At 39.1% G+C, this 15716-nt stretch overlaps 1 protein-coding gene across 3 annotated transcripts in view; it reads left to right on the top strand.

Moving 5' to 3' along the window:
- TESK2 (testis associated actin remodelling kinase 2) overlaps positions 1 to 15716 on the top strand; it is a 76143-nt gene that overhangs the window by 27930 nt on the left and 32497 nt on the right. For all 3 annotated transcript variants that reach the window (XM_059478012.1, XM_059478013.1, XM_059478011.1), the window contains exon 4: positions 6241 to 6289. In XM_059478012.1, coding sequence (XP_059333995.1) covers positions 6241 to 6289 — 49 coding nt within the window. The remainder of the gene's footprint in view (positions 1 to 6240; positions 6290 to 15716) is intronic.

Here is a 15716-nt window from a genome sequence, read left to right as displayed (position 1 = left end):
ACATAATTCATCTCTGAGCTTCTTCATCTCCTCTGAGCTCTGGGGCAGCCTACTGTTAACTTGCACTGTAAACAAGTTTCTTTCCTCCCTGTTGCCAGCCAGTATGGATAGTAATGGGTTCTTAGGCTGAAACAATGAGATCACATTGTGCAGTGGTTAATTGAACCAGGTGAGGGCTGCAAGGTGCTCTGCCATCAAATGGCTTGTAGAATTATGGAACTGGATAAATACTGGCTTTACAGCCTCCAAAATCTGCTCTCAAACCATCTCCACATGAGTAGGATAGCAAGTTAATGTTTTAGAAAGCAAATGTCAGATTCAGCAATGAGGCATTTATTTCAGTACACTAAAACCTTCCTTAAGCTGGGGAGTGTGTTTTTGAACATCCTGATGAGTAATACCTCAGATTTGTTACTGAATCAGTGTTTTTGTCCAAGAGCTCTTCTGTAGTTTATATACTTGTGTTATGGAAAGAAGAGATTTCTTCTTCCTTGGAGTGCATTTGGTAGCCCAGGATCATCATTACCTTTGGGTAATTAAAAACCCACCCCTTTGCCTGTGCTCTAAAATATATAGGAGCTTTTTAAAAGCTGTCAATTCCCATGTGCCCACAGTTAACTTCAAGATGTTAATGTGAAGATTTTGGTACTTTTGCTGTTGATTGTACTGATGTGACTAATAATATTGCTGACTATTTGAAACTGCTTTTCCTTCTGTGCTGTCCATATCAACTCCTTTTCAGAGTTACTGATGCCTTTTGAGGTTTTTATCCAGACTCTGGTCACTCTTCTGGAGTGTGAGTTTGTCAGTAGTTGCTGACTTCCTTCCATTCCTGAGCTCAGTAGAGATTACCTAAAGGTGTGTCTGTGTTTTTGCCTTACTGATGCTTTTGCACATCTTGAGGAGATGGAATTGGGTGAAGGTGTTTCAGCTTCTCTTGGTGAGTTTCAGTTTTACTTGGTGAACTACTGATCTGGGTATTTAGGCTTTAAAAACAACAGGCTTTATTGGCCATGGAGCAAAAGGCTAGCTTTAAATCTCCACACTCATTTCAGTATTTCTGCACTTAAATTCTGCCCTTGGCCAGCCATATAGATCCATCTTGATTAGAAGAGAGATGTAAGTGAAGATTTTAGTTTTCACTTACCAAGCCCCCAGTAAGTCTACCGTCCCCATGGTAGGATCATAAAGATTCCAGTGGTCAAATATATGTATATATGTAAGCTTCTAATGTATTTTCCATGAAGAAAATGAGAGGCTACCCTCTATTACAGGATTTATTTTGGCAGAAAGTAGAACTTCTTTTTCAGTCTGTTAAGGATATTTTAGAATAGAAGACTCCAGCTCTTGCAGCTACACAGGCAAGATGGCAAAAAGTAGGGGATTTGGGAGATTTTTTGTCTCCCTTCCTCTTGTTTCCTATTTCAGCTAGCAGATGTGATTCTAGAGGCAGAGTAGGTGTTATCTACAATGTAATAGCTTTTTATTCAGTCACTGTCTGGTGTTTATAACAAACTATGTGTAAGACCTGCTTATCTTTTTAGTTTGCTGGTTTTTCCCCAGGGTCCAGGTTGGGGATGTTTTAGGAGTGGAGAGGGCAGGCAGACAAATGGTGTTCAAGGAGTGTTTTCTTTGTTTCTTCCATCAACCTCATCTCCTGTCTCCATCTCACTCCTGCACACAACTTAAACATGGAGAATTGAAATGCTTTTCTTGTTATCTACATTTCTTCCTGCCTTGGCTGTGGGATGTGCTGGTTTTATCACATCTTCCCTCAGACAGATGGTGAGAGGAGGTGTGGAAAAGTGAGCTGAGGTTGGGGTTTGTACCATGTGATGTTTACTATAGCCACTGTAATACAGGTTAGCAAGACTGTAATTGTTGGGGTTAGGGAAAACAGGAGTTTGGAACATTTCTCCACTTCTTCATTAGCTTGTGTCCTGTTTAAAGGGCAGTGCTGTTCAAGGGTTGGGTTAGATCAAGCACCATGGTTATGAAAGGTCTGGTGTATGCTGGTAGATGTGCTCTAACATTTTGTTACTTTCCTGAATGCTGATGTGCTGCTGTAGTCATGAGTTTTCACCCAAATCAAAGTAAGAAAATTGGTCTGGAAAGGACTCAAGAAATCTCCATCCTTGTGTCCTGAGCTTGGGAGCCTTCAGTTTACAGCCTGAGAGATCTGATAGCTTTTTTTTTTTTGTAATATCTTACAGATGTGTTTTTCTCATATAAATGGTGTGCTACCAATGATTCTCCATCTCTTGTGCTGTCTCTTAAATTGGTGTATCTTCAATTTTGAGGTAGAATTTCAGTCTTTAATATCACTATTGTTTGCATGAAAAAGTATTTCTTTATGTGATCTGTACCTTGGGGACTTAATTTAAAACATTCTGTACACAGAAAGTCTTAGCTCATGTCTTAAGCATTCTCATGGGAGCACTTGGAGTTATTGCTGCATGTTTGGCTGTGAGCATGCAGGCAGATTGACTCATTGATTAAATCCACCTTCTTGTGTGTGCAGCACACAAATAAGCACACTGTGTGCATATTCCATGAACTCCTTTCAAGGAGAATTTTATTTCATCCCCTTCGAGACAAATCTATCGCCCTGGGAACACAATACCAGGGATTTCTTTTTGTGTGTAGTTTTATCCTTTCAAACCTTCCTTTTGGTAAAATTGCTTTGTGATGGACTTTGTTACAATAGCCAGAAGGATGGATTTTGTCTTTTAACATCCTTTGTCCTGTACTGAACAGTGCTTTAACAGGAAAGAAAATTGCTTTTTCTTCTCTTTGTGTAACGTGGTTATCAAAAAGGAGTATTTTAGAAAAACAGTGTACAAGGCAGCAGAAGAGAGGCTGTATGTGTTGTGTGTAATATGTTACAGAAATTATAGGTTAAATGCCTTACCTCTTCTAGAATCAAGATGCAAGTGTAGAAAAATTAAAATACATTTTTAATCTAGCATGGCTCCTAAATCATTAAGGAGGGCCTTAATGCAGACTTAATATTTTTATTTGCCCTCTTCCTTCTCCAAGTCAGCGCAATGAAAAAAGCATGTGTCTTTCCTGACCTTTTGTCTCTGTTACTGAGCCTGTACTAGAGGCTTTTGCATTGGTGTGTTTGGTTTGTTTCTTTTCTTTAATGTTATCAAAGTGCTGAATTTTCTCATACAAGCAGTAAATTTTTGAGGGCATCAATTTCTTTTGTTGAACTGTAGCTGCCCCAGGTTTATCCACAGAGAAGGAATGTGTCCCAGTGAAGTTCTTTTAACTGGAAGCATGTGTTCAGTGTCTGGATATCCACAGAAGCTGTGTGATCTGGATATTAGTTTTGTTTGATAAATTAAGGCAAAGATTTCAGACTGAAGCTGCAGTATTTAGTCTCCCTTTTTTTTGTCCAGGATTTTCTCCCTTGCCATCTGACTGAACTGAAAGTAGTTTGTGTAACCACTGTGAAGGACTAAGAAATATCCAGACTTCTCTTGGTTTTCTTTAGGAGGACAGGTTTACCAGATTGATTGATTGTTTATAAAATGAGATTTCCAACATGTGTATAGATTGCTGACATTTGTTAGAAAGCATTTGGTAGTGGAAATGTGCTGCACTGTATTTAGCTGGGTGGACTCAAGTATCATCCTTTCTATTTGCAGCTTCTAGGAAAATTTTTCCAGCCAGATTTTGGAAGTGTTTCAGCTTGCTGATAAGGCCAGATACACTGTCTTGAAAATAAACTTCCTTAAATCTGCAAATGATCTCCTGTTTTGTGGATGATTGGCCTATTGGAGCTCCTTCCAGCTCAAAATGCTTATAGGAAGTGTAACCTTTGGCTGACAAGACATTCTGCTGAAGTTCACCTACAAGCACATTTTGGCTCAGGAGACAGTGTGTCTAGCCAACAGGAATAATCTCAGCTGTGCTGGACCAGCATGTCAGCTTCCTATCCACACAGCTTGGAATCTCATCTGGGGCAATCTCAGAAATTGAAACCATGTTAAATCTTGCTTGGTAATTGTATTTCCCAGTAGCAGCTGGGTGTATTGTCTTTTAGTGAAAATCCTTTCCAACAATGTCTTGTAGCAGTTCTTGGCTTAACCAAGTGGCTTATTATTGCCTGATAAAACAGCTAAGCAGAAGTTTTCCAGAAATTTGGATTGCCAGAGGTCTGTTCTATCAATCTATTTTCCAGAGCCTGAAAACTGAGATTCATTCACACAAAGTTTAAATGGCTTCAGTATGTTGCTTGTAAGCTCATTAATTCTGTCTTTATCAGTGTATTTGGTTTCTCTTTTCCTGGGTAATAGTTTCTAAATATGTGGGGTTTATAAATGTCTCTTTATGTCCAGCTTTTTTTCCATGAGATCATGATATGGAGCTTTGCTTTTTGATTTTTGATTCTTAGCAGAAATCCTAAGCATGTGAGAAGTTTTAAACTCTTACTCTTGCTGACTTGATTCAATGTGTCTTTGCTGCCTTAAGCATAGGTTCACAAAGGTAATAAATATGTTTCTATTGAGACTTCCCTTGACCAGAACAGATGAAAACATTATTATTTTAAATTACTTAATCTCAGTTTTTGTTGAGTGAAAATATTGCCATAGCAGGTTAACTTTGTGTAGTTGATAGAGAAGATAGTGCTTTGGAAAGTTGTCTTATAGGGAAAGTAATATATTGGAGTTGTGTACTTTCCATTTTTGCTTGTGAATAAAGCCATTAACACCCTGCCTGATAGCTCTGGAGCCTTTCAGAATGAACTAAGAAATAGATTTATGTTCTGTAGAAGTCTGGATTTCTTCATCTCAGGAAGTTTAATTTGTCATTTTCTTTACAAAATTATTCGTATGTTGATTGCTGTATGAAGTGAAACTCTGAGCAATGCTTTGTGTACATGCTACATCTAAAAGAAGCTTCCCTTTCTCCTGAGGGCCTGATCATGCCCTGTGATTCTACTTTAAACAAGAGGAATTGGATTTTCAGTGTCTCTCAAGTTAAAATTCTTGTATTCAGGGAGTATTGTTTGAGTGTTTGAGGTAAGAGCAGGCAGTAGAAGTTCTAATTCAAGCCTTGCTACTTCTTGGGTTATAAAAACAGATTTCCACAGCTCAGATTATGCAAAGGACCTTACCTATATTATTTTGCTTTGGCTGCTTGTAATTTACCAGTCAGCTGTTAGACAAGAGAACAGTGAGGATCATTCATTTCTTCAAAAGCAGCTTAGCTGAACTAGCATTACATGTCTTGCATCATTTTGTATTTAAATTCGGAAGTGTTTCAGAATATAAAAGGTCCTTTTCCTTTGAGTTGTTGTCCACAACATTCCTGTCACATTTAATGAGATCATACCTGTCTACCTCTTACTTGCAAAATGGAAATTTCTGAATGTTATGGAAATGACAGACAACTTGGTTTTGCTTGCTGAGACCAAAATTTAAATGCTAAAACTGAGAGTTAGTTAATATATAAAGAATGAACACTTGAACTGTGTTTAAAATTGCAGCTTTACTGAACTTTTAATGGGAGATATTTGCTAGTGGTGTTAATTGTACATTTTGTCACTTTTAAGTTCAGCTTGTATGGTGGTAAAAATGAGCTTATAGTTGTTTATGGCATATTCTGTTGCTTTCCAGAGAAACCAAGAGTGGCAATCATTACTGTTAACAGCAGGAGTCTGAAAATTGTGCAGCGTAGGTAACACTTGTGGAATGTGTCTGTACTGGATACTACTGAAACTTGCTTCTGTCCAAGTGTTGGAAAGAGGAGTTTGGGGAGGGGAAGTATACATTGCCCTCATATTCCTGAGTGGCCAAGAATGGGATAGGAAGAAACATCTTTATGCTTAAACAGCAAAATGCAAAGGGAAGTAATTTTCTGTTTATGCAGACTAACAGTGGATTACTAGGCTTAAACTTCCTTAAAATAGGACTCTGAGACTGTTCCCTTCTGCATAAATCATTATATGCTGTCCTTTGCTTATAGTCAAATTAATAACTTTCCATTTTGAGGTTGAGCTGTCTCCTGTGCTCTCTTGGAACTGCTAATTCAAATGATATTGTAGTGTAGATAGATGTTTTTTTGTACTAAGATGTTTAAATAATCAGTGGTGAGGTATGCAGTGTCTGTGAGGCTGAAATTTTTTTTTCTTTCCTCCTTTCTTGGTGGATCCTATATTAGTTTTTTTAAAGAACAAAAAAAAAGGGGGGAAAAAAGCCCAAACCACTTTTCTTTTCTTGTTTCTTGTAGGTTTATGGGTGTCTGTGTGCATAAAGGACAGCTGCACGCTCTTACTGAGGTAAGACTATTTCATAATATACATGCTGAATATGAAATATCCAGTTCTCAGGACAGATCCTGCAATTGCCATTCACCTTGAGTGAAGGTTCTTCTATGGAACTGGTGAGTTAATCACTCACTATTTGCTATGTTAAGGGAAGGTTGCAGAATCAGCCCTCAGAACTCCACTCACAGCCCTTGTATGTCTTTTCACCTCAGAAGCACTTACTGAGGTGAAAAAAAAAATCACAGTAAGAACATAAAACTTCACTGATAATGTTCTAAATGAGAGATGTGTGTTACCATTGAGCTGCCCCTAAATATTGTTTCAGTGACATTGCACTGTATTTAAGTCTCATTTATACTCCAGTTGTACATTTCACAAGTGAATCAATAACGTTTCAGCTGGGTCGTTATTGTATTCACTCCCTCCCACTTTCATATTACAGCTTAATCTGGGTCCCATAAAAAGGAATTATTCCATTGCCCAAGATCTAGGTATCAAATAAGCTGAAGTTTCCATTCATATGTTCCCACCCTGCTTTATTGTGTTGTTTGTTAAATCCCCCTGTACTGCTCAGAAAAAACAAGAATATTTTCTTGTTAGGAATAGTGCTGCCTGTTTAGAGTCAAAATCAATAAAATGCTGTTGAATTAGTTTGAGTACAGACTAAAAGGAAACTCATGGTTGGTAAAGTTAATGTTTCTTATTTACTTCTGTTTTGTAGGAACTCCTCAATTAAAAGATTAACCCTTTCCCACCCTCCCAAAGACAAGTCTGTTATTAATTAGCAATGTAAGCAGGTTCCTGGTATGGTGTGCTTGCCAAGGACTGCTGTAAAATGAGGAGGCTGAGGAGCTGTATGCCAATTAGCAGGATATGTGTCACCATCACTTTCTGGAACTTACAGATGCCACTCTGAGGCAAAGATGCACATATGTGGGCAGTGAATTTCTTCACCTTCTGGGGTGACAGTGTTGCAGTTCTCATTCTAGGTGCTGTTGCAGAGATGCACTCTGTTTCAGTGTCTGTATGTCTGGTGGAGCAAAGGTAAAGGCACTTCCAGAAATTTCAAGATACAGCAGGAGTGCAAGCACTTTGCCATGAGAGGGACAGTTTATTTGATTTATTCTTTCTGGATTTTTTTTCTCCTCCCTGTGCTCAGTAGAGGAAACATTCCTAAGATGGCTGATCAAGTTATTCAGGCAGGCTTTGCTAACACTATTGCTGATTTCTTTTGGATATCTGGTAAATTGAAACAGCCATTCCACTCACTGAACATTATTGTAGAAGAGGTGGAGCTTCATAGTGCTTTATTGTACTAAAACTCGGAATATTTTACTCAATGTGTTTTTTTTTTTTTTTTTTTTGTTTGGTTATTTTTTTCCCCTTCCTTCACAGCAGTTGCTTACCATTTAAATAACCCTCCCCACCCAAAAAGCCAAGAAAATGAAAACAGCACAGATGCTTCCTCATAGTGAGCTAACTTTGTAGCTGCTGCTTTGTTCAGCTATTTTTGAGTTCTTGGCAAGCAAATAAATCTAAGAAAGACTTCAAAGAATAACTTTTTATAGTTACAATTCAGAATAACAGAAGAGATTCCTGAAGCATCTTGAGACCAAGAAGGAAAAGAAGTTTACTGCAACATTTTGAGAAACAGAATAGCTTTAGTGACATTATGGAAGTGTAATTAGTGATTACTGCTTCTGTGGACAAAAGTGAGCATTTAATGCCTTCAATAGGAAAATGACAGAAATTAATGTTGTAGGGAATCCACACACAATTTTGCCCAGTAACATAGCTACTCTTTGATTTCAGAGAGCTTTTAAAAGTAAAAAGCTGTATATGCTCCAAGTAGTGGAATTGTCTTTTCTGGCAACAGTAGTAGCATTTTTCATCTTCAAGTGTGTGTAGAGTAATAGCTGAATTCTGAAGGCTTGTGGAGGTTGGAGAAGGGGGCTGAAATGAAGAGCTGAAGGAGTTATTAGTAAGACAGGCAGGTTGAATCACCAGTTCAAATATAGCCCAGGAGGATAAACAAATTGGCCACTGTCTTGTGCCTTTTTTCAGCTTGTGGTCCACATGGTGGTCTCCTTGCTCCCAGTGCTCTGCATAATTGACACCAGCCTGGCACTGCCAGTGCTCAGAACTTCTGCCAGGGTTTCAGTTCTTTGGAGATGAAACTGTTGATTCAGAGGCCCATTGGTCAATAGGTGTCTGAGTCACTGCAGGGAGAATCCTCTGGCAATTGCCTGTGCTGGACCTGTTCTGTAATGAGTTTAATTATCCCTTCTTGTGTTTTGAGAGTGCAGTTGATGATATGCCTGTGTATGAGGGATGCAGCACCACTTAGAGCCTATGTCTGAGGGCAGCATGATGGGAAATCATGTTTATTTTATATATGTCCGTGTTTCCATAACAGAAGAAGTTGAGAACTTGTGCCAAGTGTTTGGTGACTGGATTTAGACAACTTGTGCTATTAACAGCCAAGGCAACCTCAAATGGTGTTAGAAGAGCACTGAGGATTTTTGTAAGCTTGTTAAGGGGCTACATTAGGAATATGCAGCACTTTGTTATTGGAAGGCAGAGTTTGAAGCATTACAGATTTCTTTTCTTGCATGTTTACACGTACAGGAGGCTTAAACACAGGGGTAGATCATGCAGAGCAGGTTTTTGCCTGAGGAAGGTGTTGATCCTGTGTATGCCTTGGGATTTTCCCTTTTGGCAGCATTTTGTGTTGATTTAATTTTCCTGTCTCAAGTGGCTTTTGTTTTTAAAACTCTTGAGCAAGAGGCAGTTTCTGTTTGTTTTGTTTGTTTTGTTTTGTTTTTTTTTTTTTCAAAATAAGAATGGAAATGTTTAATTATAGACTGCACTAGGACTTTGGCCTTGTTCGGAATCCACAGTCTTATCAGTTTTGATAATCCAATATTTTTTTTTTAAGTTCTCAAGCCAGAAGCTATGGTATGTGCCTCTTTTGCAGTAATTCAATATCCTTAGATTGACAGAACAGCTTAGGCTGCCAAGGACCTCTATCCCTGCAAGCACTGAGTTAAGAAACATTTAAGGAAAGCAGAGTAAATGCTTTAATGGGTGTATCAGCCAAATGAGCTGGCAGGCATTAGACTGCCTCACTAATGCTGAGCTCATGAGCACAGATTTGCCATGCTTGTTTTCTCTAAAACCAGAAACTGGCTATTCCTTTCTCAGCATTCATCTTTCATCTGAAGCTGCTGGTTTGTTTCTTTAGCTACAGGGATCTGCAGTGCTTCCTGCTGTACTCACATGCCTCTCCAAACTAATTTCAGCCTTTCCCTCAGGCCTCTCTGTGTTTTCCAGCCACTTTCCTAATCTGACAACTCTCTTCACTTCCATTTCCTGGCACACAGCACTATCATAAGTCTGGAGAAACTTGCAGAGTAGCAGAGTCTCTGGTGTCAGCATGGGATGCTGCAGAGCTTTGAGGGGCCAGCTCAGCACTGCTGCCAGGTGAGCAGACAGACAGTGTGTGCTCAGGGGACATGGAGCCTGAGCCATGGGGAGCAGCCATGGCTCAATAGCAGTTGTGTATGATTTTATCCCATACACATCTATCATGGAATGGCTGCATGGGCAAACATCCATTTTGGGTGGAAGACAAACAAATTTGTGTGTTGTATGTTTTATAGGCCTGTGCTATTATACTGAAACAGATAAGGTAGCAGCATAAAGTCTAGCATATAAAAGCCACTTAATCCCTTCTTGCAGATCCTGAATTGTTTGTTGAACTCAGTTAAACAGGTTTATCTGAATTTCTGAGAGACAGGGCAGGCTAAAATCTGGTTATAATTAGATGTATATTTATATATGCACAGAATGAATCATACAGCTTGATAATTCCTTCTGGAAGGAAATGAAAGCCTTGGCAGTTGTGTGTATAGAAGGTGAGGAATGGAAAGTTATTGTGTGTTGATTGGGATATCTTGAAATTGCAGTGCTTCAGGGACAATAGTTAATTGTTGCAACAGAAGTTTTATGACTATTAATTCATACTGGGTGATAGTAAAAATGTGTGCAAATGCACTGCTGCCACAGTCTGATTGCTCAGTGTGGGATCTGACGTGCAGTGGAACTTTCTCAGGCAGAGAGCAGGGCTGTTGCAGTGTGATAGGAGTGTGTGGTAGGTGATGGAGAGGTAGGACAGAGTTGTTTCAGCCAGCAGCTGTGGGAGCTGAGAGCTGCCTGAGATGCTCTCCTGAAGCCTTTCACACTTGGTCCTTGCTGGTGAATGGCAGAGTCAGACTCATGGAACCTGTGACAGCACAGCAGATAGCTGGGCTGGGATCAGAAGCACTCGGTGTAGCTGGGCAGCCATGGATTTCAGGGGCTGCTTCATATGGCAGTGGGGAAAGTGCTAAAGCTGTGAGGAAAATGCCAATGTCCTTTGAAGAGAGAGGGTTGTTTTCAGTAAGTTCTTTGGTCATAACTGAGAACTTCCCTTCTTTGCTTTCCTTCTCAACAGCAATAATGTGAGTAAACAATAAATGCAATTAGTGGAGTTTCAGAATTTTGGAGACCTTCATTTTTTAGCATTTTTTTCTTTTTTACTTTTGGAGATAGCACTTACTAGAAAGAAAAAATATTGAAAGCTTAAAAATCTCAGAATTGTTTCAATGGTGCTGAGTTGCCCTTTTACAAGGACTAGAAGGTAAGTTCTTAAAGTGGGAAGGCCTTTCACAAGCAGAGTAAATAATTAAAAGTATTTCATTCTTCTTTCTTTTTTCCTCCTCTCAGTTCTTGGTTATCTTTCTGTGGAGGGCCTTTGACTCTAGAATGGAGAAAACCAGACTGACATCACTTAGGTCTCCTCTTCTGAAGCTCTATGCTACAGCTAAAATTGTAGTAGTAAATGTATGTAGTCATACACTGCCTTCCAGATGGAAATTGCACTTGTGAGAGTTTTAAAAAGGCCTGAAATACCATTCCTTCCCTGCTCCCTCCTTTCCTCATCTCATGTAAGACTCTCTAATCCCTACTTTTGTTCCACCAGTGTGATTCATACTGTTTGAGTAACTTGAGTTTTACTCATGTAGCACTACAAATATTTAACTGAGCTTTGGTGCTGGCAATAGGCTGTCAGCTCTGGAGAACTTGGTGTCTTTGGAACTGTAGTTCCTATTAGCAGTGGTTCTGCAAATATTTCATGCAGCATAGGAATTGTTCCTGCTTTAGGTATTACCTGTTTACCAGCTGACATTTAGTTCCTGGTGGTATTTCTCAAAAAAGCCCCAAAAAATAACCCAAAACAAGGAGAATAGCTGTGGTGTGAAGTTGGTAAGCTTGAGCTTAGAGACAACCGAAGAGAAAATTAGTTGTGCTTAAGGTAGCACCAAGTAGAAAAATAAAAGAGTTTAAAGGACTCTCATTTTCATCCTGTTAGAAAATATTACTTATTTCCTGGATACTGCTGTCCAGTTTCCAAAAAACCCCAACAATTCAGAGGTTTATTAGGGAAGTCCTTGAATTCATGTTAGATAGGTTGTACCTGATGTGTTCAATGAAGCCATTCTGAGTAGAGGCTCCCAGATCCGTTTGTATTCCTTGATATCTTGTACTTACTAATACTTGTGCATTACCTCCCCTTGCTTATTGAAATATTTCCTAGACACTTTATATGGTCCTTCTGACTGAAGTATTGGAAAAAAGTATTGGAAAAAGGAGGAGGAAAAATGCAGAGGGGTGGGAGAACTCTAAAGATAATTTTGTCCTTTATCTCTTCTCAGATTTGGGACCTAATTCTGCTCCAGTTTGGTCTCATTTGCATGCATAAGGCATCTTCCTTGAATGTATGAAGGTCTTGGGCAGTATGTAAAATTGTTTTATGGTTTTGTGGCACTGGTCACTGCTTTGACTTTCTGGAGAAACAAATGAGCAATGGTGCAAGCTTTCCCTTGGATGTTTCTGTTTACACCTCAGAAGATACAGAATACACCTGTTAATTCTAAGTATCTTTTCTTTAGGGGAATGAGTCTTGATACAGAAGAATGTAAAGAGGGCATTTACTTTGGAGTGACTTTAAAAAAAAATATTATCATGCAATGATGACAAATGATCTTTCAGATGACTTCCAGCAACTGACAGCCAGAATTTTTAAATGCTTCCTGGCTGTAGGATGCAGCAGAAGGGCTGTGGTTTAAACTTAAAAAGAACTCAAAGTATGCATAAAATTCTGCAGATTAACTTTATCCTTGTGATCTCTCAGCCAATGAATAACATGACCTGTGGATTAATGCTGTAATAAACCTCTGCTTGCAGGCTCTATCCTCTTTTTCTGTGGTTCAGATACTTTTTGTAGCATTAATTGGAGCTACAGCTTCCCTTTATGAATGAGGAGTGCTTTCAGTGATGCTGTGCTAGTGCTGGAAAGTTGCTGCAGAGGCAATCTGGGCCTCCACAGGTATAAAACTCAAGCACCAGAAGAGTAAGTTTAGCCCTGTTGAAAGTTTCAGAGGTATTGAGTCCTCTGCTAAGTTATGGTTATTTTGTATCTTTCCTGTAATGGACTTGAGTTTTAGACCTGGATAAATTTGGTTCCAGGAATATATGCTCCAATGACAAGAATGGTTATGTGGTATAAAACTAGAAATATCTGTTGCTATTATTTATTTGCCTTTTTTGCTGCTTTTGTTGTAAGACTGGAAGTCCAGCCAGCACATATCTATGTTATTTCCTCTGTTAATTTGCTTGTTTGGGTTGTTTAGCTTTTCCCTTACAGGAGTCATTAAGAGTTAGACCTTGCATGTACTTGCCTCAGGGTCAACAGAAAACCTTTCACCAGAGCCCAGGGATTTGACCTCTAGAGAAGAGTAATGGTGACCTTGTCTGATGCAGCAGTGGTTGCTCTCCCCATTAATGACTGTGTGAGCAATCACTGTAGGGCCTGAGAAGAGCAAGGTCATGGCAGCAAAAATAGGGTTTAAAGCAGAATGGGGAAATAGCTCAGGTATTAGGAAGACTAGACTGGTCTGTAATGTAAAAGGTGAGAAATCATTCCATTTCATTGGCACTATTTTTTCCAGCACTAAATTAGAATTAGTAGATCATGAGATGTCTCTTAGGGCTGTTTGCTGTCTGTGTAGTGCTTTTTTCACAGAATCACAGAATGGTTGAGGCTGGAAGGGACCTCTGGAGGTCACCTGGTCCAACCTCCCTGCTCAAGCAGGGCTGGCTGGGGCTGGTTGCCAAGGCTGGTCATAGAATCACAAAATGGTTTGTGTTGAAAGGCAACCTTGGAAGATAATTTTGCTCAAATTCCCCTGCCATGGACACAGACAGCTTCCAATAAACCAGGTTGCTCAAAGCCCCATCCAGCCTGGTCTTAAACACTTCCAGGGATGGGGCATCCACAGATTCTCTGAGCAGCCTGTGCCAGTGTCTCACCACCCTCATGGCAAAGAATTTCTTCCTAAGATCTAAATCTAAACCTACTCTGAGTTTAAAAACATTCCTGCTTGGCCTTTTAAAAAGTCTCTCTCCATCTTTATTGTAGGTTCCCTTCAGGTACTGAAAGGCTGCAATTAGGTCACCCTGAAGCCTTTTTTTCCTCCAGCCTTAACAATCCCAGTTCTCTCAGCCTTTCCTCACAGGAGAGGTGCTCCATCCTGATCATCTTGATGGCCCTTTATATTTCTGCTTTTAAGAAAAATCACTTATCTCACCACAGAAAAATTGTTGCATGTTAGTAGTGCTTTTAAATATCTTGTTAATTCTATAATCCTTTATTAAAATAATAAAAACTGTGGTGAATAGAGATAAGGCAAACCTACAAGATGCAAAAAGCTGTTACTGTGTGCCTGCCTACTGGCACATTTGAATATTGACTTAATATTCTGGGGTTAAAAAACCCAACCAACTAAACTGGTACAGAAAGACAAACCTATTGCCTGTGCTTTCTGCTTCATTGCACATGAACACCAGGACTCAGTTAGGGAAACTCAAAGTTTTATCACCTTTGTTGTTGCATGCAGCAGCTACCTGCTGAAAGGAATATAGGAACTTGTCTTACAGCTGAAAAATTAGGAAGCTTCTGTTTATATTCCAATATGAATGTGTTTATAAGATGAAAAACCATCTAGCAATAGATGATAGCAAAATCTCTAGCAATATAATTTTGAAGTTATAAAAATCCTGATCCTTTCAAGTGAAAAATTTTGGGATGTGCTTTGGATTTCTTTCTTCTAAGTATAATCTTTAGGTTTTGCTTAAATTATGGTATAATAATTCAAAGATATATCTATAGAAAAAGGAGTTATATAAATGTGAGTTTTAACTTCATGGATATGTGTATGTATCTGACAAGTTATTTGTTTGGTAGCACATATAGACCTCGGGCTTACTTGTTTCTGTCACTTGCAAAATGATTTCTACTACATCTTTGATCATTTTGAAATGCAGTTATAATTCTTTTTATAAGCTTGGTTGGGTGCCGACACTTCCTTTCATCTCTTGATTGTTCATAATAGAATTTTAAAAATACTTGTCAACACTTGAGCCATATTTGGTCTTCTTTTTGCACCCTTCACAGCATATGGACTGTCAGTTTCAGTTTTGCTGGAGCATTTCACTTAGGTTCTCAGTTCAATTTATAAAAAGTGGCTGAATGTGCTCTCAGCAAATGTAGTTTGTGCCTTGACAGCCAGCTCTACCTCATCCTTTCTCAGTGCTGTGCAAGGCATTGTACTGTTTCATCTTCTAAGCAATGTCCTTTTTCCTCTGGTTTTATTCTCTTCAGAGCAGTACAGCATCTCTCTCCTCAACATGAGGCATCTCCCTATGAAAGACACATCCCAGTTTGCAGAACTGAAGAGACCATTCCTGGTCCCTTGATCCTGTCAAGAAGCACAGGTGCCTCCAGAAGCAGCCATGCCCTGACTAACTGGAGAGTGCCAGACAAACCAGCTGTACTGGATTAGTGGAGAGATGTCTGCCCTAACTGTGTTTTTTGAGAGAGTGTACGATAAAGCAATAAAAGTTAAAATTCAGTTTTCAGAGACAGTTTGGTATAGGTTAACAACTCTGAGAAAGCTGAGTGAAGGTCAAAGAATATGAGTACCCTCATCAAGATGTCTCTTTTTTGCTGAAATGATTCTGTAGGCACTTGCACTGAGCTTGTTCAACCAGCTCAAGAGTTGCAGACTGGTACCTATGTGTACCTTGTGTGTGACAGCTGAGTCAGGCTGATGATGCAAGATCAAATCTAAACATGGTACATGTAGTAAGTAAATGAAACTGTTCAAAGTAAGTAGAGTTTAAGAAACTTGCAGAAAAGGGAGGGGGATGGTCGTGGTTTTTAGGAAGTGTCACACCGTTTAAGCCTTATGTTGTAATTTTAAGGCTTCATGTATTATTTTGTAACAAAAAAAAAACTTAATTGTGTTAGACACATTGCTATTTCACAGAAGTTTAG

The sequence above is a fragment of the Ammospiza nelsoni genome, chromosome 9, assembly GCF_027579445.1.
Source record: "Ammospiza nelsoni isolate bAmmNel1 chromosome 9, bAmmNel1.pri, whole genome shotgun sequence".
In the NCBI taxonomy this organism is placed as follows: domain Eukaryota; kingdom Metazoa; phylum Chordata; class Aves; order Passeriformes; family Passerellidae; genus Ammospiza; species Ammospiza nelsoni.
This window is presented reverse-complemented; position numbering and strand designations above follow the sequence as displayed.